Raw genomic sequence first — 27,223 nt, forward strand, 5'->3', positions numbered from 1 at the left:
AAATTAATTTAGTCCACTTCAGTCCATCCTTCCCAAAAGGTTGATACTTTGTAGACCCTGGAATAAAGCTGAAAGTGTCCGCACGCGAGGACCCATTTCGCGTTTGGATGCGTTGGAACAGGGGATAGGGATTCATGCGGATACCTAACCCCCCCCCCCCCCCCCCCAACCCTTGATGGATGCAGTTTCTTGTAAATGTGGCAACAGAGCAAATTTTCCCCGGGATGACACGTATCTAGGAGTTTGATGTACTCATCATCATTCATAATTTTTGTAAAAAAATTACTTCAGGCCAAATATTCGTAAAAATACATGTCGACCGCTTTTCGTCCAAAAGTTCCACTTCCACACTATTGAAAAAATTTTTTCCACCCAGAAAAAGATTCAGCCGCCGAAATTTACTGTATTCAAGCCCTTAGGCTTGAAGTTTTAGGGAAAAATTCTTTCTCCGTTTAAGTTTACTTTTAGGAATTAAAATAACTTTTTTAAGTTTTTCCCGAGAGCCGTGTAAAAAAAATTAGTACAACCAGACAGAGTAACCAGATGTTTTCTAACCTCAAAACGAGCCTTCAGGTATTGAATGTTCCTCGTCTCTGATTGGTTGTCAGACTCACCCCGTTGCTGGAAAGAATGTTTATCAATCACATCACAGTATCAAAATTCAAAACAAAGTAACCTATTTAATTTTAATTATTTTAATTCTTAACTGTATACTTTATTCGAATTTTTATCCACGTGAAGATGGCTAATACTGGTGTTCTACCTTTCGTCCGTGGCGTTGATTTCAGTTTTAATGACTTCAGTGTAAGTACCTATGAAATTGTTTATTGGAATGCGGGGGCACCTGGAATACTCCTTCTCTTGTCTCGCCTAAACTTTTTTATCTTTCATAAATATTCGGGCATTTTAATTTAGATTTCAAAGATATTTTAACTTACTACATTCTCAATCTGCTGGAAATTGAACCAAGTTTCCTGAATTATTATTAAGTGGCCAGCGTCCAGCCAACTTTGATACAAGCTGTGCTATGAAAAGTCTTTACATCATGAATATGTTTGTACTATTTGCTCCTGATCCCAAAGTATCAATCAAAATTTTCCCTTAATCTCGTACTCTGCAAGAATGAAACTTTTTCGTCTTAGATACCGAGGTAGCGCACCCTGTTCAGGTTAATTCATTAAGTTGACCTCGCTCTGAAGCAATTTTGTCCTTTTTGTTATGCTATCCAAGGGATTTATTGTTTGTTATGGACTTTAGTTTTTTCAAATATTATCTACCTACAGCACCATTGGTTTTATCATACCTGTAAGGATGAATGAATACGTAGGTATCTCTAACTTGAGGGACTCCCTGAGACATCACCCTGTGAAGAACTCATCTTACCCATGTAGATGGAAGTCACCTTTGTAATGCTATCTGACTCTGCCATTCTGAACTGCTTGAAGTCCCTCATTTTCTGAAGGGCTTGTACGTTAAACGTTATTTGCGGAACTTTGTAATAAGTTCCAGAAACAAGTTCGCTCGAATGTTCCGCAAACCGAGCTGTCAGGGACAAAGCCAAAAGCTACAGGTATTGGGCTATCCCAGAGCTAAATAAAATGCTGGATTTTGATAGGTATCTGTAGATATTGGCAAACGTCAAGTAAAGCTCCAGTTGTGAGCTAATCTTCCTAAGTGGTCGTCTAATCAGGTTTAAAAATAAGATCAATAAGATTAAGATCAATAAGATTAAGATCAATATCTTAATCCATATTCATGTGTTCATTTAGTGTCCAATTAGTTATAGAGCAGATTTCATATTCTTACTTTTTCTTTCCAGGATGGAAAATTTCCACATGCAGTTCACCTCATGACTGGAGTCCAATGGCTCAAATTGAACCGATCCAACATTGAGCAAATTCCAGAAGAACTTGGAAAATTGATTAAATTGGTGAGATAATCCTTCCTATCTGGATAAGTTTTTTAAAAATTACTGCTAAAACTCTCATTGCTCCTTAAAGAAATGGTAAAATAAGCCAATTATCTAATTTAAAACAATTCCTTCTTTTCTTTATTCCATAATGGAGGATTTGAATGCAAATTTTTTATTTCTTCATCTGAAAGTTCTTAGTGAGCTGATTTCACTGTATTTTTTATAATTTTTTTCTGATAAGGGAAATAATATGAAAATAGATTTAAAAGTGAGAAAATGCACCGCTTAGTGACGTCTTCCGGCGGCATTTCCTATTTAAGCACATGTATTTTAGCAGATTAGATCATTTTGTCGTATCTTCTCCAATAATCGTTCAATTCATGAACCAAGGGTATCCTCATGTTCAGTTCACTCAGTAGTTTCCACTTGAACACAAAAATCATCAAATTTCAGACACCTGCAAATTCTCTATTCCATTGATTGAGGAATTAACTACAAATTACCAGCTTAACTTAAATTTGTTTGAAAAATTGAGTTTTTTGCATCCTCAATTTGATCAGTGAGAAGTTCTATAAGTATGAAAAAAATTGGTAATAATGCCTCATTCTAGATGCCAAAAGCAAAACACCAAAGTTTGCAAATTAAACTGGAAGCAATTAACTGCCAGAGTATTTTCTGGTGATACCTGGAAACAAGAAAAATTTTGTTAGGACCCTCTGGGCCACTGATATGTACAGGAAACTTTCATCCAGTTCTTTTTTCATTGATTTGTTGTTACTTCTTTTTCTGCTGAGATCATTTTCCTGTTCACTTTGTCGAATAAATGAATAAATTTTTTTTTTTACTTTTTGTTTCAGGAGCATTTATCCCTAATCAGGAATGATTTGGAAAAACTTTATGGAGAATTGACTGAACTCTCTTGTCTGCGGACTTTGAACTTAAGACACAACAAAATTAAAAGCTCAGGTGTACCCGCAGACCTATTTAAATTAGAAGAGCTCACCACATTAGATCTGAGCCATAACAACCTTAAAGAAGTACCTGACGGGTTGGATGATGCCCGTGCCTTACTAGTTTTAAATTTGAGTAATAATTCTATCAATGCCATACCTAACTCTTTATTTATGCATTTAACTGATCTTTTATTCCTTGATTTAAGTAACAACAACCTTGAAACCCTTCCGCCACAAATGCGACGCCTCGCTAATTTACAAACGCTTATTCTTAATCACAACCCATTAGGCCACTTCCAGTTGAGACAGTTACCATCAATGACTAACCTAGAAACGCTTCACATGAGGAATACTCAAAGGAATTTGAATAATATGCCGCCCAGCCTAGAATCATTGGTCAATCTCACGGATCTTGATCTAAGTCAGAATGACTTGCCCAAAGTTCCTGACGCCCTATATACTTTAACCAACCTGAAGCGGTTGAATTTATCTGTGAACAAAATTGAAGAACTATCCTTAGCTTTAGAAGTTTGGCAAAATTTAGAAGTATTGAATTTATCGAGCAACCAGTTAACGTCCTTACCTGCCTCTCTGTGTAAGCTCCTCTCTCTCAGGCATTTATACCTGAACAACAATCAGTTAGATTTTGAAGGAATTCCCTCCGGCATTGGAAAATTATGCTCTTTAGAAATATTTTCTGCAGCAAATAATCGTCTAGAAATGATTCCAGAAGGCCTATGTCGATGTGGCTCTCTGAAGAAGTTGATTTTGAATGCTAACAAATTGATTACGTTACCCGACACCATTCATTTACTGACTGATTTAGAAGTATTGAACCTGAAAAATAACCCAGATTTAATTATGCCTCCAAAACCCATAGAAAATCAAAAAGGTGCTGGCCTGGAGTTTTACAATATTGATTTTTCCTTACAAAATCAACTACGATTAGCGGGTGCTAATGTTCCAGCACCGCCAAGCGGACATAATGGTGCCAATAGAGATCCTATTGCCAGAAAGTTGCGTCTACGACGTGGCAAAAGAGATATGGAGGAGGCGGATCAAGACCAGGCCAAAATTTTAAAAGGCATGAAAGATATTGCCAAAGACAAGAACAAACAAAAGACGGCAGAAGAAGCTAAAGTTGAATCTTTAAAACCAAAGCGGTGGGATGAAACTTTAGAAAAGCCACCCATAGACTACTCGGAATTATTTGAAGAAGACGCAGGCCAAATTCCAGGACTCACAATTTGGGAAATTGAGAATTTCATTCCAAATCAGATCGAAGAAGCTGTTCATGGCAAATTCTATGAAGGAGATTGCTATATTGTTCTGAGAACTTTTGTTGATGAATCTGGCAATCTATCATGGAGCATTTATTTTTGGATTGGTGAAAAAGCAACGGTAAGTTCCTCTTTCTTGTCTAGTTATTTGTCCAATGCACAAGATGACGTAAGAGGCCATTCGTACTATTCAAGAAGTGATTCTATTTAGCATTTAAAAAGTTTCTTACAGCTAAATAGTTTAAAAATTTGGTATAATGTAAGTAATCATGAGAAGAAAAATGTAAACTGGGGTTTAGGGTTTTCATACTGTCATGCTAAAGAAACACGCTGCATGAACATTTGAGAGTTGCCAAATTTCCACCAATAGGCTTTTCACCAAAATTTTCCCAAAATTTATTTTGGAAGGAAGTTATACATATTTGTCCTTGAAATTTTCAGATATTTTTGATTAAACTGCGAACAATAATTGGAAGAAAAATATTCATTATTTACTTAAAAATTTGTATTTTATCAAAGGAAACTTTGCAATGCCTGAAGGCTCATACTGTGTTCTTACGTAGCATGGCAGCTTAGGTCTGGAAAACATGGATGATCAGGGAATTTAGGGCGTCTCAGCAACTTCATTTGGTGCCATTAGAGAGAATGCAAACAACTTTTAAGTGCCTTTTTCATAATTTGAATCTCTGGAAGTGGGAATTTTATCCAAAGTTGACTTAAAATTAGTGTGATTGAAAAGAATGACATCTTTCAGGAAGTCTTGTTCAAATGTGAGAAAGAGTCAAGGAATTGGAAAATGAAAAAATCATGGAAATCCTGCTAGATCAAAGGAATTTTAAAATGCTCATTGTTCTTAAGTTTCGTATCTCGAAAGGTTTCTCCCCTTTATTTTGTCAGTATCTATTTGTTTCTTTTTTTTCCTTTTACCCATTAGTAGTAGTATTGATGATTTTCTTGTTTACTTTTAGTTGGACAAAAGAGCTTGTGCTGCCATTCATGCTGTAAATTTAAGAAATTATTTGGGTGCCGAGTGTCGAACGGTACGTGAGGAACAAGGTGATGAATCGGAAGAATTCTTATCACTGTTTGATACAAATATTGTCTACATCGAAGGAGGCAGGACAGCTAGTGGATTTTATACTGTTGAAGATATGGTAAGAGCGTCATCAAAGAGTATTGAGGGAAGCATCGTGTCATAAGTAACCTTCTTGATAGGTAAACAAAGATATCTCCCGTTTGATGGGGAATAATACAAATTTTGCCCTAATTTTTTTTCTTTGTCTGTTGACTTGTCGTTGGGAGTAAAGCGTTGCTGACTGGTCATAAAGGTTCACTTCTGCTAACCAGGATTAAAAATGTAAAGAAACATACTTCTCTCTGTAATGATACTTATTAAATGTTGAAAGAATACATGCATGAGTCGCTTTTATAGCACTCTCTGGCGCTTTACGATGCCTAATTGCCACAAAACTCGGTCTTCCCACAATCCATTAGGGAGTTGACACTCCCTCATCTCATTTAACACCCCCTGTCGCCACCCTCTCACTGGGCGTCCCCTTCGTCCAATTTTGAAAAAATACTTCATGAAAACAATCGATTACTTAAGCATGTCTGAAAATAGCTCTCTTTGTGTTTTATCCTGTGTGAAAGTTCCCTTTAGCTGAAAATGACCATTTCATCAAAGGAAGCTCACATGAGTTTGAATATTGAAGCAGAAAATGTAATCTGTTTTTTTGTCATTCTTTAAAGAACTCATAGAAGTGTCATGAGCTAAGTCGGCACTTCTTTACATTCCTGCCCGCACGTGATCGTGATGCAATCCATATCCAATAGCCAATATCCAATAGCAATCAAGGATTGACCATTGCCCTATCATGAGGGTAGTCAATGCCCGATCTTTATTGGATGACCGCATTGTGTTTGCTTGCAAACGGAATGTAAGCAAGTGCCAACCTAGCTAATGATGCCTCTAATTTTCAGTGAAAGTATTTCTATCCTCTATTTCTATTAAAACACAACTGTTTAGTTTTTCTGTTTTTCTTTACCCTCCCCTTTAGACAGACTAATGTGCAAACCAAAAAACTCCTGTAACCTCACTAATCATCTTCACCTTTTTTTCCTTATTTTCTTTTTTTTGCAGACCTACATAACTCGCTTGTACAGAGTCCACACGGTGGGAAATGCTATTCATTTGGAACCTGTGGCTATTTCTTCTGAATCATTGGACCCACGATTTGTATTTGTTTTAGATACAGGTTTAAAAATATTCCTGTGGTATGGATCACATTCAAAAAATACCTGTAAATCAAAAGCAAGGTATGAATCTTACGCTTTTTTAAATTGAACATCAGTTCTTATTATACGCAAATGAATTTTGTATTTCTCTTCCTTTTCTTTGTAGGCTATGCCTTAATTTATGACATCATTGAGCTTCTCAATTTATTTTTGGGTCCCTTCCTGCACAAAGTACATATCTTCACCATATGTGAAAATAATTTTTTGATTTTCTTGCTTTTCTGGAAGAATATTCTGTCTAAGTGAATTCAGTGTTCGAAATATTAAATTGTTACCGAATAACCTTGCTTAGTAAAATGTATTGCTCAAGTAGGAATTCATTAATCAAGTTCATTCAATAATGATTTGAAACTTGGCACTTGTCACCAATGAAGAATAGCAAGTATGTACTCGTAAGTAATCAATTTTGTTGCTTGGTTTCTTGATCCTAGGCTCATGGCTGAAAAAATCAATAAGAATGAAAGGAAAAATAAAGCTGAAATATTTGTTGAAGCTTTTGGTGCTGAAAGTGAAGAATTTTGGGAAAGCATTGGTGAAGAAGATGGCATGAAACCAGAAGATCCCGTCATCGAGCATGTTTGCAGTGACTTCACCCCATTTGCCCCTCGTCTATATCAAGTGCAGCTGGGCATGGGCTATTTAGAGCTGCCACAAGTAGAAGTTCCTCATAATAAACTCACTCACACTCTTCTGAATTCTCGGAATGTGTATCTGGTGGATTGTTTCAACGATTTGTTCGTCTGGTAATTCTATTTTAGTTTGATCCTCTCAATTTAGTTCCACTCATCAACTCAGCTATTTATTTGCCTTGATGGATAAAGTAGACATCCAACTTTTGAACGTGTTTCTTACTAGGTATTCAGACTCGGATATTCGCTTTACTTTATACCGAAAGATCAATAGAGCACCTTTTTCTAGCCTCCGTTTTTTACCCAATTATTGCCATTCAATCATCAAAAGCTATTCTGTCTGATTCCTTAAGGAAGGTGTGTTTTACGCTTTTACCAGTTTACAATTTTTACAAATTTTTGAGACACGGTTAGAATGAGCTAGAAGTAAAAAAGAGATACTCAGGCCAAGAAATGGAAAAGCTAACAAAATTGCGAAATAAAGCTGAATAACAAATTGATTCAGTGCAACATTATCATTCTGTTTTAAGGCCGTTAATCATCCCAGTTCTTTTCTTTCAATAATTCCTTTTCATTTTTAGTCTACAAGTTTATTTTATTGCTGTCCACATTCCACCCCCCTTCCCCCCTCCCCCCAAAAAATGAACAGTAGGCATGAAATGTAGTTAAATTTCTCAAGAATTCGGATCTTTGCAAGTTTAGCTGAGTTTTGACCCAAATATAATCGTTTTTTGTGTAGAGAATATTTTTTAGTTTTATTCAAACATTATCAAATCATCGTCATTCAGCCACTCACAATAAAAATATATCCTAAAAACTAATAATTCCTCATTATTAATGTTTGGTTAAGCCATGTGTAGGAAAATGTTTTGTTTGAAATGCTCTCTGAGCCTCTTAGAACTGAGCGTTAAAAACTTTCAGCATTATCAGCCCAACTCTGTCCTAATCCCTCAAAGAGTTGGCATATAAGTTGTTGAATTACATATCAATAAAATGTACTAAAATTGCTAACTCTTCAAATTTTTCCAGGTATGGGAAAAAGTCAACCCGCCTGGTTCGAGCTGCTGCCATGAAGCTTTCACAGGAGCTATTCTACATGATTCACCGTCCAGATCATGCTCTAGTAACACGGGTTCAAGAAGGCACCGAGTCCCAAATTTTTAAGTCTAAATTTGTAGGCTGGGATGAAGTAATAGCTGTAGATTTCACTCGAACTGCAGAGTCGGTTCAGAAAACTGGAGCTGATTTAACCAAATGGGCTAAACAACAACAAACCAAAGCTGATTTAGCAGCATTGTTCACACCAAGGCAGCCTCCAATGCCATTTAATGAAGCTATTCAACTGATGGAGGATTGGAATGAAGACTTGGAGACAATTGAAGCTCTAGTTTTGGAAGGAAAGCGATTTGTTCGTTTGCCAGAGGATGAATTAGGTATGTTATACTTTCCTGCGTGAATATTTAGCAGTGAGTGAACTAGAATAATGAAACACTGTCCTTACGCTGCTTTCAAGTGGAATGTGTTCTAAACCAACATATGTATGGAAACTCACTTAGTTCACCCACATATTGCAGGATTAATATGAAAGATGCTAGGTTGCCAGTCAAAGCTAATATTTTAAATAAGTATGTTTCTAACTGAACAGAAGGTTCCGCTTTTGTTGCTGTGATTGCTCAGTCTCTCTCTCCTTTTTGGGCGCTTCTGGTTTACTGGATGAGCCCTTTTCAGCAGTTCAACTCCTCGTTGTAACATGTATACATGGTACATAGCGTGTTGTTCTTATGGGAAATGATGCCATTTTAATACAGGCGGTAAAATTTTGTTCGTGTTTGTCATCTGTTATTTTTAAAAATATGCGTAGAATGTTGGATTTTGTGCCAAAAAAATTGTGCACTGATTTATTACCGGGTTACATTATTTTAAGGTCCTCATCATGCTTAAATATTTATATCGGATCTGTATTGTCCGAGTATTTGAAAAATTTAGGAGTAGTCTTGTGATCTCTTCATTTAGTGATGTATTGCTGTGCTTTTTTGTGATTGGTTTATTTTTCAAGTGGGCTTTCTCTGTGGCTGCCATTATCTCACCTCAAATTTCGAGAATAAAAAGAAAAAAATAATGAGCATTGTACATGGTGGAAAATTGCTCTAGAGAACCCATGACATCTACAAAAGCCAAAATCAGACGTTAATATTGAATGATTGATTGATTTAATTCATGAGAATCCAAATATTAATTTGCCTCAAGGCCTATCTCATTGGGCCAAGACGCTAAGGTAGAGCTTCAAAGCAGCTGTGAAGCATGTGGCCAATGAGCGTATGCACTATCTAAATGCGTCTTCTCATTCTCTGAGCTATGAGTCAATTTTTTAGTTAAATAGTGTATAGTTTCTCTCATCATGATAGCGCTGCCAGCATGGCCAAGTGCCTCCGCGTCCGGCTTAAACTGTAGAGGTCGAGGTTCCATCCCTTGCCTGGAAGAATTTTTTTTATGGTTTTCTTTTATGTTTTATTTAACTGAAAAAGTATGGACAACTATATTACTTCTTTCTACCACTGAGAAAAGTGCCCTCCAATGCAATCGCGTAGGAACGTCTTGTTTTTATATTGTAATATTTTAAATAGTCTTACCTATCATAATTAGTTCACCAACTATGAGCTGGTTTCAAGTTGAAGAAGGCTTAAGTGAGAATAGTTCTTATTCCTCTCTTAATTTGTTTTCTTCCATCTGCAGGCCACTTTTACAGTGGAGATTGCTATGTGTTCCTCTGTCGATATTGGGTTCCCGGTGATGAGGATGAAGAGGACGGCGAAAGAAATCAAAATTCACCCCCACCAGAAGATGACTTTCAAATGGTGGTATATTTCTGGCAAGGAAGAGATGCTTCTAACATGGGGTGGCTAACCTTTACTTTCAGGTACTTTTTAGATTATTTTACATCTCATGGTAACTTTTAACTGTTAAGCTTGCTACAGGATTTGGAATTATGAATAGTAAAAACAGTGAGCCATCTCTGTATCGAGTGCGAGGTTTTTTTCCAAGAAGAATCCTGCATTCATTTTTCCAAGTTTTACAATTTTTTTTATGCCTTAGGCTCTTGCGCAGGGGCTATTATCAAAATTCTCTGAGATTTTTCACTTACTCGATACAATATATCATATGCCAGTTTGACTATGCCAAAAGATAAATCACCATAATGGCAAATAAAAGCGGTGAGTAATTTTTTCCCATGAAGTGAGCACCATTGCAATTCGTGCTTTTACCTCACCATTTTGTTATGCATATTCGAATGTGTTTATCTGTTCTTGCTTTGAATTTTGAAATTTCTATCTGTTATTGGTCCACACTAACTTCTGATCATTCTCTTTTCACAGTTTGCAAAAGAGGTTTAAGTCACTATTCGGGGATAAGCTTGAAGTTGTCCGCACTCATCAACAACAGGAAAATATTAAATTTTTAGCACATTTTAAGCGAAAATTTGTTATCCACACAGGCAAACGAAAAGAACGGTCTGCCTCTTCTGTAGAATTTTATCATTTGCGAGCAAATGGTAGTGCACTCTGCTCACGACTTATACAGATCAAACCTGACGCAGCTTGTCTGAACTCAGCTTTCTGGTAATAATTTTCTCTTGTCTTTCATGCATTTAATTTCGTGTGTAATAATTTGAACACAATGATCTTTATCAGAAGAATAATGGCATATCACTATTTTTTATTAGTCCCGATCTAATGAAAACTTGTTGAGTTCTTACTCAACGATGTATATTTCAAGCATTTAAATGCCCATCCTCAGGTCTTGTTCCATCACACATCACAAAATTAGAAATTAAACATTCCGAAATCGAGATAAAACAGGGAATTTAACCAAACAACTTAAAAGTATATCCTGAGGCTCAACGTATCTTTGTGATTAAATGATCAGCTGATCGTTTTTGGTTCCACTTGCACATTATTCTCTTTCCCAACTCTCAGTCAGTTCTTACAATTATTTGGAAACTCGGAACATTCTCATTTTACATGAAAATGTTATTGAAAAGAAACACAATGAATGTTAATGAACCAGTGGGAATCCAAGAGCATTACTTCTTATGAACCTTTCAAGCCGGTTGAAAACTTTGAAGGCAATTTTACTTTTACAAAGAAACTGCTCTGCTTTTATCTCAGTATACTCATTTGCAACCTTGATTCATCTAAAAAGTGTATTTCACTGTTTTTTCTCCACAGTTACATTCTTAAAGTGCCCTTTGATCATGAAGAATCATCTGGAATTGTTTATCTTTGGATTGGTTCAAAAGCAGATGTTGAGGATATAAAACTGGCTGAAGAAATTGCCAATGAAATGTTTAATAATGTAAGTTCATATAAAAATAATTCCAAAGAATTGAACTGTGATATCATAATATTCCCATTATCTTTAAATGGTAATCGAATTTCATTTAACTGTGAGGATTTATCTACCAGATTGAAATTCAAGTTTTTTCACATATCTGTCACCTTCACATTTTAAATCTAGGACTGCAGAGGTGCCTTTGCATCAATACAAATCGGTTTATGTGATTTCGCTAACGGCCAGCTTCGAAAGAAAAACTTCTGCTTGTGTCAAAATTGTGATTAAATCATTGTTAACTTATTAAGTTCAATTGAGATCTTTCAAAAATTACCACTTTTGTCATTCCCATTAGGAGCCCTAATCATAGAAAAATAACTAACTAGAAAGGTAACTGTCAGTGTTTCCTTCCATATCATTCAAGTTTACTTTTTTAAGCGAGCTTGGAACCATTTCCGTGAAATATTTAAAGCAGCGCGTATAGTGAGTGCTGCCTAGAGAAAGTGAACAAGATTTGGAACCGTCATGGCTGGTAAACGTTGAGTCATAGGCCAAGCAGGGGCTATAGAGATTTCAAGAATTAGAGCAAAGTTTGCCAACTTTTGCCTGTCTGGTAGTTATTTTTCTGTACTTCAATTAGGAAGAACACAGAAAGGCAATTCCCCATGAACTTTGTTAATGAGACAAATTTGTTCAATTTGATGGTAGTTTACGAGATTTTCATGGCCCCACTCTCATGCAAATTATGTGTCTTCTCAACAATTTTTAAATCCTCCCTTCCCCCCCCCCCCCCCCCTAAGTTTTTAAAGGACACTCTTGGTTCTTGTCATGACTAGAGTCCCTTTATAGAGAGAGTTGAGACAAGGCGGCTTATGGATGTCACAAAGGGGAATAAAAATTACACAAATCGGACGTTTTTTGTAATCTTCGATCAACCCATTCTTGAATTCCTATCTCCGTCCCCTCTCGTATTCCATTAGTTCCTTGCTGTACCAACAATTTCCCGGTCCATTCCAGTTTATGATCTTTGCAATTGATGAAGATGTAATCTTTATTCCTGATTGTGACTTTGTGAAGGCCAAAAATATAGGAACCAATCAGAAATAGATTTGCCTTGGATTGTCTTTACTCTCAGTATAAAAGGACTGCTTAATATGCCCTTATTATTGGCTGACTGTTTGAAGATTGACCTGAGGTTAGCCATTACCTACCAGGCTCTTATTTTTGTAATTGGCATCATTGACTGATATCAGAAAAATTTATTTGTCTCTTTTTTTATTTAGCCTTGGATCACGATGCAGGTCTTAAATGAAGGAGAAGAGCCAGAAAACTTTTTCTGGGTCGGTCTAGGTGGAAAGAAACCATATGACACTGATGCCGATTTTATGCAGTATTCGCGATTATTCCGTTGCTCAAATGAAAAAGGATATTTTACAGTCTCTGAAAAATGCTCTGATTTTTGCCAGGTAAGATTTTTTCTTCTTCTTCCTCTATATCTGATAGCACTAAGGGACCATTAGTTGTTGCCCAGGGAACGCCTGATCTCCATGAACTCCTTTGGTAGTTTGTGGGGTGAACGCAATCAGTGGCGTGGCGTGCTTTGCAATATATCAATTGATTTGCCATTTAAACCTATGGAAAAGGACTGATAGACAGGGTGTTCGCAGCGAACACCATAATCGATTCTTTACCATAGCTTCAAATGGAGAAATATCGATAATCAATCATTCATGCCTCGCCAATGAACGCAATGTTTGGGGAGGCAACCTCAGTGTCCCCTAATTTACATAGCCTTGGGGCAAAAGGAGACTCATTTGTGCCCTGCCATCGAAGTTGAGCAGGAATACTTTTCTTGCCGATGGTTTTTCACAAGCTTGTAGCTGCATTATAAAGTCAAAACAGCTGCTGACCTCTATAAGTTTTGTTACATAAATTTCTTAAGCTCTACTAGTGAAATCAACAACATGATTAGGTGGAGTGATATCAATATCAATGGAGAAACCTCCAAAGTGTGCCCTAAGATTTTTGGTAGAGAGATAAGAACTATGCATGTAAAACTGGTTGAATTAATGGCTAGTGTAAATGAAAAATATTGTAAGTATTCATTAAATCTTAGCAATGAAAGAAATGGAGAGGCAGAAATAATAATGAAAGGATACAGGAGAAGTAAAGGAGGTACGCAAATGAAGGGGACAAAGTAACAATTTAAATCTTCGCCATTTGGTGCCAGATAGCAGCTAGCTTCCATCCTCTTAAAGGAGAGTCGCGTGATCACAGCACAGTCTCAGTTGGTTACTACAGCTTGCTTTATCGCCAATCCCTTTGCATGTCAATGAGAAGGCACCAAGTAGTTAAAACAAAATGAATGAAATCTATTAAACAAAAATGTATAGCAGTCTGGTGTTAGGGGATGTGAATCATGAGAGTCTTGGGCAGCGTAAAATGCATGGGCTGAAAAAAAGCGCTAGAAAAAAACATGCTTCAGCAGAAAACTCTGACAAACTTGGGCAGGTTTCATGTATTTGAATTGGGCACAATGTATCATAATATTCATAATGAGTTATTTGAGATTCCATCTAAAGCAGGAGTCAATACTCTAAAACCGGCGGCCAGGGCCAAGGTCGTCTGGTTTGCTCCATGTCTGACCTCATATTGTAGAGAATGCCAATATTCATACCACGAATAAAGAAAAAAAATGTATGAGATGAGCAAAGTATTTTACTTTTTTTTTACAGTAGTGAGGCTGGAAAAAAGTTTAATTAAGGTGTAACGTAGCTGAGATCATTCATTATGTAATTTTTTAAATTTTCAGGATGACTTGGCTGATGATGATATTATGGTATTAGATAATGGAGACCAAGTGTTCCTGTGGCTGGGTGCTCGTTGCAGTGAAGTAGAAATAAAACTTGCATACAAATCAGCTCAGGTAAGTTCATATCCTCACTGTCGAAAGAAAAAAATACAGATGAATGCAGAACAGGGGCTTAGTACACTATGTTTTTCGTTCTTCTTTTTTCCACAGTGAGGACCAACGAAGACTGAACAAGATCCCTTGCAATGAGGTGTTAGACACAAATTTAAACGAAAACAACCGCGGGTAACAAGGCTAGAAAAAAACAGACAAACCAAGACGTTTTAGCTGGAAACACTTCAGCCCTCTTATAAAAAATGTTTATTACATTTCATCCGACTGAAGGCGCTGTGGTGTTTCCAGCCATAACGTCTCAGTTCATCTGTTTTTTTCTAGCCTTGTTACCTGTGGTTGTGTTTGTTCAAAATTGTTTCTTGTTAGTGGAAAGTTGACTCTAGTGGTGCAAAAAATGCCTGATCTCTCGATGCACTGATAATGATGAACTTGAAGGAAATCTTGAGATATGATGCAAAATAATAACTTCATGAAAGACAGGCTGGGAATTGGAGAGTTCTTGAGTGTCAAAAGTGAGGCAAAATTTGCCATGAGGAAGCAATTTTAATTTCTCACCTTGTCCTGATTAGGATGTTAGAACTCCCACTTTTTCATTCGCCAGACTCTAAATTAGCTTTATGACTAATATTAAAGAAAATTGTGGCTCCTTGGAAACTCTACTTTTAATGCAGTCACATTGTTTTCCCAAAAAGCAGTAGTAGAGAAGGGCTGCTCCAGTGTTCGCTAATTCTCAGTTCACATTTTCCTTTTTTTTCCTCTTTTTTTTTTTTCAAACCTTGATGTTTTTGTTCATAGGTGCAAAATTTATTAGCCTCTTCTGATATTTTTCTCTCTCGATATTTTTTCAGGTCTATATTCAACACATGAGAGCAAAGCAACCAGACAAACCAAGGAAATTATTTTTGACCCTGAAAAATAAGGAATCTAGAAGATTTACCAAATGCTTCCATGGATGGAGTGCACACAAAAAACCTCCAGAGTAATATAATCTATTCAAGATATTTTTTTTTTTTATTTTATTATTAATACAGTAACTGACCTTAAATGCCAAAATAATTCTAGAAATTTATATATTTATGTAAAAACTTCTCTTTTGTAACCGTGATCGATGCCAGGGGTGTAGAAACATCCCGACCAAGCGATCAATATGCAACTAGACTGCTTTAGTGGGGGAAACCCCCCGCAAGCATGGGAAAAAACAGGCAATCCCTTGTTAAAATGAGGAATATTGGGGAAGCCCTTGTGAAAACAAGATAAAAAGGGGGAACGCTGTCAGATTTTTCAACAAATGACATTTTAGCGACGGAGAAGTACAATTTTTTTTTCAGTAAAAACTTTTTCTTGTCTTCAAAGTGAAGCAATCATAAATTTTGGTTGAAAATGGAGGAAGGCCAATTGAAATCTGGAGAAGGATCGGAATTTTCTGCACCTCTGCTTGATGCGAAGAACAGTCTGCTCAAAATATTGCTACATGAATCGTAATTATTAACAATATTAATGTGTTTGATGAATTCTTTGAATCTCCCCCATAAAACATTCTCTGTACTTACTATTTGGACTGCAAAAAAGTGGTGAATTTTTTTGTGAACTTAGAGTTTGATGTTCAAAGAAGAACAGATTTTGATCAAGCTAAAACTGAAAACACATTTTGATCGGTCGAAAAGCATGCTCTAAGTAGAGTCATTGATAACTAACGTAAAGTGTTATTTTATGTCATAAGTCCCATCGTCTTGATGATTATCGCTGATTTTCAATCATTCCTTTGTTTTTTGTTTTGTTTGCCCCATGAACGTTGAGATTTATTTATTGTACTTTACTGATACTTTTTAGAAATGTTTGTTACTTCTGGAAAGGTGCTAAATAATTTTTAACTTTGTATCTATAGAATTACCACTAATTAGAATAAGGAGGAATAGAACATTTGTACATACTTAATTTATTTTCATCCATTAAGAAAAAAGCGGATTTATTTCATTCGAGAAATTTGTCCTGCATTACCAATTTTGATAAGTTTTAATAAAAAAAAATCCTTTGAAAATAAGAAGTTTGTTAAACGAATTTACCGCTCATAATAAGGAGTTACTAAATCAGATTGTCGTCCCAAGATTTATTCTGAGTATGGCATCAACTGAAGAAGAATGTTTTCATTCGTCAGTGAAATGACTTCATATGGAGTCTGTGATAAGCGTCGATCCAGATTGCATTGTCATTAGTTTGTAGGTGAAAAAAGTCCATAATAAAATTAAACAGAACGGATCCATCCTATAACTAGTATTTAGAAAAATAATATCCTGTCTGATAGAATGGTTTACCAAGTAAGTGTTTTCTTAAATCCTTCAGCGTATATAGGCCCATCTGTATGATCATGTCCAGTTCAGAGGAGGTCCTTTCTAAATAGTATAAATGCGAAGCCTCAAATAGTCAAAACTTCATTTCACAAAACCATATTACAGAATGTTTCTTGGAGATTGAATCGCAGGTTGTTACTCCGTGCCGTATACGATGTTGATTGTCATTTGTTGTAAACACAAAAGAAATAACTGCAGAATAAACTCTTAACAACATCTTCAGTATCCACCAAAAGTGTTCCTTATTTTTAGCCCTTCATTCTGTGGAAAAAGCATTGTCTGAGGAGGTAACTGTTTGTTTGAGTCAAACATCAAACATCAAAGCTGTTCATAAACTGCACAACGGAAGGAGATATCAAATAATAATAATTATATCCTTTATTTGTCAAACATGCTGAAGTAGGCAAACAAATGCGTCAATAGTGAACAAGTAAATAAACAAATTATGAGAGTTACAGCAAATTCTTGAGTCAACAAATCACTAGTCGGTCAGCTCATTAATTGAGTAATATGTCTTCTCTTTTAAATGATTCTTTATTTTTCTAGAGAAACTCTAGGCATCAGTAATATCTGTCATGGCAGATGGCAGAGCATTGAAACATTTTAAACCTTGCATTACGTAGGTGTTGTTTTGTTGGCAATAGAAACTTATTTTTATTTCTGGTGTTAATACAATGCACGTCAGACAGATTTTTTATTTGTAGCATTTTGGCCGATGTACATACTTTGCTTTTTTCAAAATTATAGCGATGCAATCCCTGCCATCCCTTCCCTATGTTCCATTTAAATAAACTACTAGATTAACTGCCACAGGAAGATTACTATTATTATATATAATATACTAAAATATCATTTGTAGAGAGTTATCTCTGCAGTAATTTTTTCCCTCTATTGATATTGAAACTGTAGAATTGCGTATCTTGATTTGCGGAGTCGTGCATTCTCAAAACTACTAAACGTCATTTCTTGAAAAGTTCAGTGATTTTCCTCTCCATGTGAAGACGATTGGTGGGTCTGGCAAACATATTAAAAAATGTTGAAAGAAATAAAAGAAATTAGGTAAAATGGGGCCGGTAACATGGGCCGCGGCTCATGGCGGTAAATTTTGCGATTTTTTTAAATGTAAAGGTATAAAAAAAAAATTGAATTCAGAAAAAAAATTACGAACGAGAAAAGGCGACAATATCTTTCATTTCCTGAGAGTAAATATCTAGGAATTTCTGATTTTGTCGTCTTTGGGTGACACAAGAGACAGCGCTTTTAATTATTCGAGTTGAGAGAGAAACCAAACACGCAATTTGGTCTGGAGTAGAGTACCTAGCCTGGAGCGGCGCGATACGGCGCGGCGCGGCGCGGCGCAGAGAACAATGATGACGAGGACTTAATATGAAAAATAGAATCCCTCGGCGCGGCTGTCGCGTCGCGTCGGCATGGAACGCGCATAAGCGCCTACAAGACTGTAATAATACTTTACGCATTGCACCAAACACAATGCGATCGGCAATCTATGCGGGAACGCACTTTAGCGCCTACAAGACTGAAGGAATACTTCACGCATTGCGCCGAACGGTGCGGTCGGCAAGGCGGCTGCCGGGCTGCGGAAGCTAAAATTATTAAACTACATTTCGACGATGTGAGTCCGCAACCACGTATCTCGGTTTGCGACGTCGCAGACTTCCTGTCATACCATATTTTTTAAATGAATACTACTCAACGGTAATTCTTAAAAACTGCCGTGACCTTTCTTCTCAGTGCCAAGAAAATTTTGCGAAAACTTCAAGGAATAATGTCGATTTATTCTCCTTTAAAAAAATAAAATAGGAGCGGAGATTTTCAAACGCCCGCAAACGAGATACGTGGTTGTGGACTTACGCCGTCGATTTATGTATGTTCTTTCATAATTTTTCCGTATATTTCACATCAATGGAACTGCAAGGTTGGAACTCTTAGACCTGGTGTCAGGTGGGAATCAAGGAAAGGAAGGGCCGATCTGATTGTGGCTTTTACGGGGGAGGAATCGTTTGCTAAAGCACAATTTTCAATTTTTCCTACACCTAGGTTTGCTGTGGGAGCCTTGAAGAAGTTTCAGGAAAATTGTATGTTTCAAATTTTTTCTACGGTCCGACAAAAAATGGGGTTCCGGCGGGAACCCAGGGAAGGAAGGGCCGATCTGATTGAGGCTTTTCCGGGGGAGGAAAAGTTTTCTACATCAGGATATCCATTTTTTCTAATTCTTAGGTATGCTATATGGGAGCGTAGAAAAATTTTCAGGAAGACGGTATGTTTGAAATTTTTCTATTAGGAGTTTAACTTTGAGGTTCCGGCGGAAATCAATCGAACGAATGGCCGATCTGATAGAGGTTTTTTTCGGTCGACGGTCGAAGGAAAGTGGCCTCCTGGTTGTGGTTCTCATTTTTCATATGGATAATTTTGAGAAGAAAAGGAATAATAAGGTATTGTGGCAAAAATAGGTCCTTTATGAGTTATTAGCTCCATATGAAGGGCATTGGGAATGAGGGAAAGTGTGTGGATCGACGTGTTCGGTAGGTAGCGCTGCGGCGGCGATTGTTAGAACTTGAGATTTTATTCAATTCTTATTCCACTTGGCCACGCTGTAAAGCCTCTTTCACGCGGAATTTTTGTAGGTTATGAGCTGTCATCTCCTCATCAGGTAATTAATTTTAATTTTTCCTCCAAATTTGATCTGAATTATGTCTAATGTAGGTCCTTACATTCTTATATATCAATTTACTAATCATCCCTCGCCAGCAGTGACTGTAGTCTGCTGAATCAGTGAGGCTACAAACATGCCCCGTCCTCCTGTCAAACTCATGACAGCCTGTAAAGTTTTGCAAGTTTTTACCATTAAATTAAACGTTTCATCCAAGCTTAAGTTCCAGAAACAATTACATAGCTTGCTAATATCTCTCACGTCTTTTTGTGATGTCAAAGGGCAAACTTTACTTATTTGTCTGGATGGATTCTAAAGTCTGTTCGTGCGCTTGTGTTGACATAGGAAGAATCAAGTTTTCCCCTGTAAGAATCTTATCTCAAATATGATTGATTCTCGAGCTCGTGAGATTTCATCACTTATGAGAGAGTGAAAATTTCTTAGGGTGTCAACGGCTTATGAAAGATTCCATATGCGTTGCATATTAGAAAGAAGTACTTCCTAAAATGTGATTTTGTGAAATTTTGCCGAGCAGTCCTGCTAAATATGTAAGACAATTTCCCTCTAATATCTGAGTCCATAATCTCGGCAGAATAAATGATTACGAGCTGTCTAGAGGCTAGCTTTGTTCAGTTTTATACAGGAGTTAATTTTGCATTGCCGACCAAATGTCTAAGAACCGTTCATGTTTTGGGTAGGAGTGAATCTCAATGGAATCAGTGAGAATGATGATGCGTCAAAGCGAGATAATGTTGACGTTCAGAGACACAAAACTTCACAAAAAGTAATTAAGTTTTATTCAAAGAAGGATTTTGTTCCTGTTGTTTCTTGAGCACTTGTATTTGCAATTCCTCAATTTCCTGGAGGCAGCAACCAGGCATTCTCTGCGCCCCTGTGACGAACTAGGTTGTTCCTGTCTGAAAAGGTTCATTACCTGTGAAACAAGCTAGAATTCATAATGATTCTTATTAATGGCGGTGTACATGGTTTCTGATCAGGGCTCTGCCTCATTTGTGAAGTTTACCTATCCTGGAAAATTCTGTGGATAATTCGCCAATGTTTCGAAGTTCTGAAGGTTTTAATGCATATCGACAGCGTAAGTCTGCAATCACATATCTCGTTTGCGGTTTCTGAAAATCTCAGCTTCTATGTTATTTTTTTAAAGGAGTTCAAATTGACATCATTCCTTGAAGTTGTTGTAGGATTTACTTCGCACAGAGAAGAAGAATTACTGCAGTTTTAAAGAATTGCTGTTGAGTTTTTTTCCGTTTAAAAAATAAAGTATGACAGGAAGCCTGCGACGTCGCAAACCGAGCTATGAGATTGCCGACTTACACCGTCGATATAGTCAGATATGGTAACATGAACTGAGTATAAGGAGACCCCAAAATTTCTCTCCTTAAGGAAGCGCCACTATGAACATTGAGGCAGATGTAACTATTTACCAAGCAAACCACACTTCGTTAGTGAATGAATGTTACTTTATTTTATTTGAAAACTGCTTCAATATTTTTTTGTAAAACTGTCTCCTTCTAAAGGTGCGGGTCTCTGGCTGTTTCTAACGTTACCCTGTTTGTTTTCAGTCATAATGGTGCGTATGAGTGTTTTAGCTGATGCCCTCAAATGCATAAACAATGCAGAGAAGAGAGGAAAACGTCAAGTTTTAATCAGGCCTTGCTCTAAGGTCATCATCAGGTTTCTCACAGTCATGATGAAGCATGGTAAGTTTTATTATAATTGAGCCATAGTTGTCCTATGATTTTCAGGTGTAATGCTATTTCTTGTGTGAAACTCAAAGCGCCAAGAATACGACAAGCCTAATCATACAATTAAAAAATATATCTTATTTTCACATAAAAAAAAAGGCACAGTTCAAATAAAACCATTTATTTTAGTAATCATTGTAGTCATAACTATTCAAGTACTCATTTTACTCAACTATCACTTGAAACAAAGTAAACTATCTCCTCGTAAATTGGTACAATTTTTTTTTCAAGAACATGATCTAGTTTTGTACTAGAATCAGTGCCAATTCTTCCACAATATCAAATTACAATAAAATAGGTCCAGCACCTGAGTAGAGCAAAGTGGGTGACAGCTTTCTGAGTTACATTTTCCTACACCCTCGCTCTGGTAAAGAAGTCAGCGCTGCAATTTCAGTCTTACGCCTCCGCAATATTTTCCAATGGAGCGACTTGCTTGAAACAGGGGTTTATTCCCTGACATTGCCACTGAGTTTGATGCAAACTTCAAGAGCAATGGTTTTCTATCTTTTAAAGATAGTGTATATATTATTTATTATTATTTAACTATCTGTTCTCATCAGCGTCAATTTTTATTCACATAATGGAGAATTTGTCGAAGTTTGATGAATTCTGTTTTTAAATATAAACTACTGATTAAACTGAGAACAAGAATATCCTCGGCTATAAACTGGGCAATTAAGGTTTATGACATAATGATCCTATCTGCTAAAATACATATTTGTACACCAGAGCCACAACCACCTAATGTAACTCACATTTTTGGAAAAATTGAGTTAGTGGCGTTTTGAAAATCTTGTTCAACCGTTCCGTGTGTGGAAAATTTGGTAGTCTTATCTTACGCTGGTTATGAGATACGGAGTTTCAAAACTTGTGATTTACATGGGAATCAATGAGGCCAATGTGTGGTTTTCCCCTGATATCTCGAAAAGACTAAAATGGAGTTAGGTATCTTTTGACTCTGGAGCACTGATATGTATAAATCAGAAATACCACCACATGATGTCAAGGCGGTGAACTTCGTTACTTTTAGATCTACTTTTCTTCAATATCCTGTATTTGAAACATTTTTAAAAAAATACTCTAAACGCAGCTTATCAAGCACTTTTATCTGAAGCCATAGAATTTTCTTGTGCAGTGTCTCCATTGAGGAAGAAATAAAAAAAAAAGTTCGTAATTCCTATGGAGCGTTTACATTGAATGAAAGTGTGCCTACAACGATTTTCAGAGCCAATGTCTTACACGGGAGACCCTGTTGTTGCACTGAAGTGCAGTATGGTACTAACACCTTTGCACTGAAAGAAAAATTTGCGTTTACTTGAAATGATGCAGAAATACTCCAGGGAATATCAAGCTTGACATATTGTCTGAACGAGTTAAGTAACGTTTATTAAGTCAGCTGTATTTCAGTCAAAAATTAACTCAATCAAAACTCATAATTTATAATAAACTTTAATTAACCTTTTTCAGGCTACATAGGAGAATTCGAAATAGTTGATGACCACCGAGCTGGCAAAGTAGTTGTTAATCTAACTGGTAGGATAAACAAATGTGGAGTGATTTCACCCCGTTTTGATCTCCCTGTTAATCAGTTTGAAAACAAATGCAATGCCCTTCTACCATCAAGACAGTTTGGGTAAGTTTGCCATTTTGGTTTTTTTTTTATGAAAAAATTGTCATTTAATTCATTCCAAACCACATTAGCGGTCCAGTCAAGTACTGCCGCGCTCAGGAAAAACGCTGTATAAACCTTTAGGCGTTGCCAAAATTCCTTTGATAAAACGCAAATTTTCTGGTAAATTTATGAATATTTTCCTCCCCATTTTTCAGATAATTTAGTTTGCCATCTCACCTAAAGATTCTGAAAATTTAAAGGAGAAATATTCATAACTTTTCCCATAAATAAACATTTTATCGAAGGAAATTTAGCAACTCTCAAATGTTCATACGGAATTTTTCCTTAGCACGGCAGTGTACCTGTTGCGTGAAATGGAAGAAACTCTCCAAGAATCGGAAAAACTGGGGAATGCCCATGAAACTGGGTCATTGTGGGGAACTTCAGGCAAAATACAGTGCTTGAGCCTTGAAAAAGACAGACTGTTTCGTTGTAAAGTCTTTTTCAGCCTTCAGAAAGAAGCAATTAGACATATCTCTGCCAAATGGAACTATGTGCATTATGATGTGAGCCCTTTTATGCATAACATCTCATGGATCGCAGGGCTCATGGCTTAATGCACATAGTTCCGTTTGGCAGAATTACATCCAATTATGAATCTTGACTAAAACTAGGGAAAAGCTTGGAATTTTCTGCACACCTGGCTAATTTTGCTTACAGTTGAATTGACGTATGCGAAAACGTCCATTATCCAATACAGGGTTTCATAATTGTGGTGGGTTTCTTTTGTCCCATGACACTGATGAATAGGATCGATCTCTTTTGTAAACGTTTAATTACACTTAGGGGATTATTTTTAAAATTGTTCTACATTCCTAACGTCTTCAACCACCTTGTGTCGTTAAGTTATAACAAAATTGTCCACTAAAATTCTGAAACACTGTCTTGGACATTGGACGTTTTCGCATACGTCGATTCATTTAGTACGAATATATACTGCATTATTCAAGTGTTTTGTAATCAAAGCTAAAGAAAAACGTTGATATCTTGGCTGAATGTTTTAGCCAGTACTTTTTGTCGCACAAATCATGTTCTACATGAAATTTTGAAGTTAAAACACTTTACAGAATGCTTGCACTCATACCTCATCCATTTGTCCACTCCCAGTTTCGAATGCAAGACCTAACCAGTCATGTCTATGCTCGATGGATCTGGACTACTGCCTTGAATGAGTTTAATCTTCTTTATCTAAGGGTTGAAATGCTCAAAACAAGCGAGGGAAAGGTTTTCATGTTGATACGTATGGATTAACGTATGTGATATTCAGTCAATGGGAATTTATCTGATCCTTTACTGAAGGTGGAAAATAATCCCATAAGGAATGGTTGCTGCTAATTTATTTCCTGCAAAAAAGAATATCCACAACCGTATCATGGTTTGTGTGGTCTTGAAAAATGGTTAGAAGGTGCTGGCTTCTGAAATTTTTTTCAAGGCATTGGAAGTGCTTGGGAAGTGTCTAAATCTTATTCTTACATAGTTGTCAGCAGTAAATGCCTGTTGTTAAAAAGTAACAGTGTACTTGACATTTAATAAATAGTTTGGAAAGAGATTGCAATCTACCTTTAAAGAGACCTAAAAATTTCTCGTTCAAACTCTTTGCCACAACAAAGTGACAGTGCCATACTCCTCTTGGGCAATTGTTTAAAGCCTTCATTATTGGTAAACTATGGGGGAAAAAAAGAGCGTACAAAATTCTCACAATTAAGGATCCTGGCACAGAAAAAAAAGTGTGCTTAAGGAAAAATTAAAAATTCTAAAAAGGTTCCGAGAAGTTCTTGATTTTATAATCTTGAGGCTGCATGAATCATATGTATGAAATGACCTAATGGCTTGTCAACCGTTAAGAACAGAGCTGATTTACTCACTGATGTTTTTAAATTTTTTGCAGATACATTGTTCTAACAACTAGTGGAGGAATAATGGATCATGAAGAAGCTCGAAGGAAACATCTTGGAGGCAAAATCCTAGGCTTTTTCTTTTAATGACTTCTTGACATGCTTGTAATTTTAACTATTTTGTACAATTTTTAAATATACAACAAAAAGTTTTTAACGGAAAATCTAAATTTGGTGTTGAATCAATTCAAACCCAGCAACCGATTGAGGAGCTGGGTGCAAGAAGAGCATCTCTTGGTTGTGGTGCCTCAGAATCCATACTAAAATTTCACTCAATGTCAGGGAAAAGAATGCATACATTTCATTGAAATTGTACCGAAATATATCTCAGGATTCTCAAGTTTCCATAGCGAAAATGCTGGAAAAATTACTGCTAGTTTCTTTCCTTAAACATTAGCGACAGAAATTCTGAAAGACTACAACAGAGAAACGCCCTTCTCGCAACCTGCTTCTTAGTTGCAAGTCAAAATTTTATTAGAGCCAAAATATTCAGGAATGAACAAATTCTTATTGCTCCTCAAAGAGAGGCCTCGCAGCTCTAGGGTGAGAGTAAGGTTTCATTGTATTCATAAACTGTATAACCAAAAGATGAATCATCAATCCCAGGCGGGTCTTCAGCACGTAGGACGATTTGATAGTTAAATCAATTTAGGTGTTCTCCAGTTCTAAGTACTTTTTTAAAAAAAAAATCCCTGAATGTCAAGTCATGTTGTAGTTCATTAGGTAAACACAAGATTTGATAGAGAAACATCCTGAAGTAACCTCAGTGAAATACATCCAAAGTAACAATCGCTTTGCCCTTCCATTTGCAATATTTACTCGGGACACGCTTTTGGAGTTGGGTCAAGAAGTTCTTTGGTCAAATCTTGTGTTCAGATACCTGACAGTGTAACCGTGTTGTGGCGTTTGGAATATTTTAAAAATGTCTAGAATAGCAGATTTATCCATCCACAATTGAACCATTCTTAGAATTTCTTTTGAACCACCTTGATTTCTTATTCAGAAAGAATTCTGAAAAGATGCTTAAAGTAGATTGTGTCCAATTCTCACCAATGCTGAAGTAAAAAAAAAAAAACCATAAAATATTAAGGAAGAAAGCAGATGATTACCGGACAGATCAAAGAGACCATCCATAATAGTTTCAACATTAGTTGAGCCCTCTTTCTCCTGTTCTAGTGAATACAGAGGGCCAAAGTTTAAAATTAACTTCTATTTTTTTAAATTTGATGTAGGATTTAAGAGTTAGCTTTCATTTTTAACTAATGTTTTCATAAAATGTAGATTTATAAATTCAAAGTTTGACAGCTAAGGTGCATATAAGTGCAGCTAAGCATTTAACAACTGAGGTGGCTGCATAGAGTGGTGATTAGATTCACTTGTTTTTCTGATAGGTCGTGCTGTGTGTCACCTCTAACGAAACTTATCCTAGAGGAAGTTGCGCTCGATGACTTTTTCCCTCTGTAGTGAAAAACTTTTGATTCATAACACCTATGATTATTACATGCTCTATAGACCAACATTTTTAAACACTCCATCTCACTTTCTTTAATTATGAACCTCCGAGTGTCCCTACTGTGCATTACAGAACAGACCTGGAGGTACTTTCAAAAATATTTCATGTTTAATAAGTCTAAAGTCAGAGAACGTCCTGAAATTTTTTCCAGTAAGTACATACCTACTGAAAAAAATGTTCTGTACATTTTTCTAGTATGTAAAAATATGCATCGAAGAGGTAGAACAATGGCGCTCTCATAACAATGGCATCCAATGAAATTCATAAAAATTATGGTTGTAAAAATCCTTGATAACATACCTACCAGTAAAATCTTTAATTGCAAGAGGATAGAGGAGCTGCACTTATGCGCATGGAGGAGTTAACTGGGAGCTAAGTTACTTGCATCTTTCATTTGCATTGGCACCAAAGTTGCACCCATGTTATTGAGTTTGTATCATGAAAATACCAATGATATTGGTAAAGCTCAATTTTTTTCTCTCTTCCTCGTCATGATATCCACCCCCTAAATTTAGTACTAGTTAAGGAAATGAAATAAAATCGATCGTAATTCTCACTGGATTTAGGCATTATGCATGGAACTTATGCATCATTCAAAAATAATTAGTACGGCCGCTTGAATTTAGCGATAGACTAGTAATGAATTTTTCAGAATTCATACCATGAGGTGTCTATACAACAGTCTCATTTTAGTTTTTGGTTGACTCTGATTAACACTGAATACCTGAAGCTGCTCTCACGTTTTCGCGCCTTTAATTCAAACAGCTTATTCTAGTCACCGACGTACATGTGTGTAACACAACGAAATCAAAGTAAACTTCACCCCCCTCCGTGTTTTCCAACTTGTAACTGAAAGAATATTTATTTCTGACGCACTATTTATCTTGATTAATTCGTTTCAAAGAATAATTCATCGTAAATCTGTAAGATTCAATCTATTAAATGGGAAATTTCGACAGGTTTTTGGATCAAACATTCCTCGCGTCTTTAGTGAAAGAGTTGCATGGGTGGCAATCTTGGCAGTAAACACGAGC

At 36.4% G+C, this 27,223-nt stretch overlaps 2 protein-coding genes across 2 annotated transcripts; both read left to right on the forward strand.

Annotated features, from left to right (window-relative positions):
* Positions 1-592: 592 nt before the first annotated feature.
* Positions 593-16,907, forward strand: fliI (FLII actin remodeling protein). Its single transcript, XM_072306540.1, has 13 exons — positions 593-804; positions 1,820-1,930; positions 2,770-4,266; positions 5,114-5,299; positions 6,286-6,461; positions 6,872-7,183; positions 8,099-8,502; positions 9,803-9,986; positions 10,444-10,686; positions 11,296-11,422; positions 12,682-12,864; positions 14,211-14,324; positions 15,173-16,907. Exons 1-13 carry the CDS (start codon positions 742-744, stop codon positions 15,305-15,307), a joined length of 3,735 nt encoding a protein of 1,244 aa, XP_072162641.1. The 5' UTR covers positions 593-741; the 3' UTR covers positions 15,308-16,907.
* A 2,290-nt stretch (positions 16,908-19,197) lies between these two features.
* Positions 19,198-24,846, forward strand: LOC109039675 (small ribosomal subunit protein uS8A). The gene is made up of 4 exons (XM_019055273.2): positions 19,198-19,343; positions 20,927-21,064; positions 22,577-22,742; positions 24,670-24,846. Exons 2-4 carry the CDS (start codon positions 20,932-20,934, stop codon positions 24,761-24,763), a joined length of 393 nt encoding a protein of 130 aa, XP_018910818.1. The 5' UTR covers positions 19,198-19,343; positions 20,927-20,931; the 3' UTR covers positions 24,764-24,846.
* Positions 24,847-27,223: the final 2,377 nt, after the last annotated feature.

Source organism: Bemisia tabaci, chromosome 1 (genome assembly GCF_918797505.1).
Source record: "Bemisia tabaci chromosome 1, PGI_BMITA_v3".
In the NCBI taxonomy this organism is placed as follows: Eukaryota; Metazoa; Arthropoda; class Insecta; order Hemiptera; family Aleyrodidae; genus Bemisia; species Bemisia tabaci.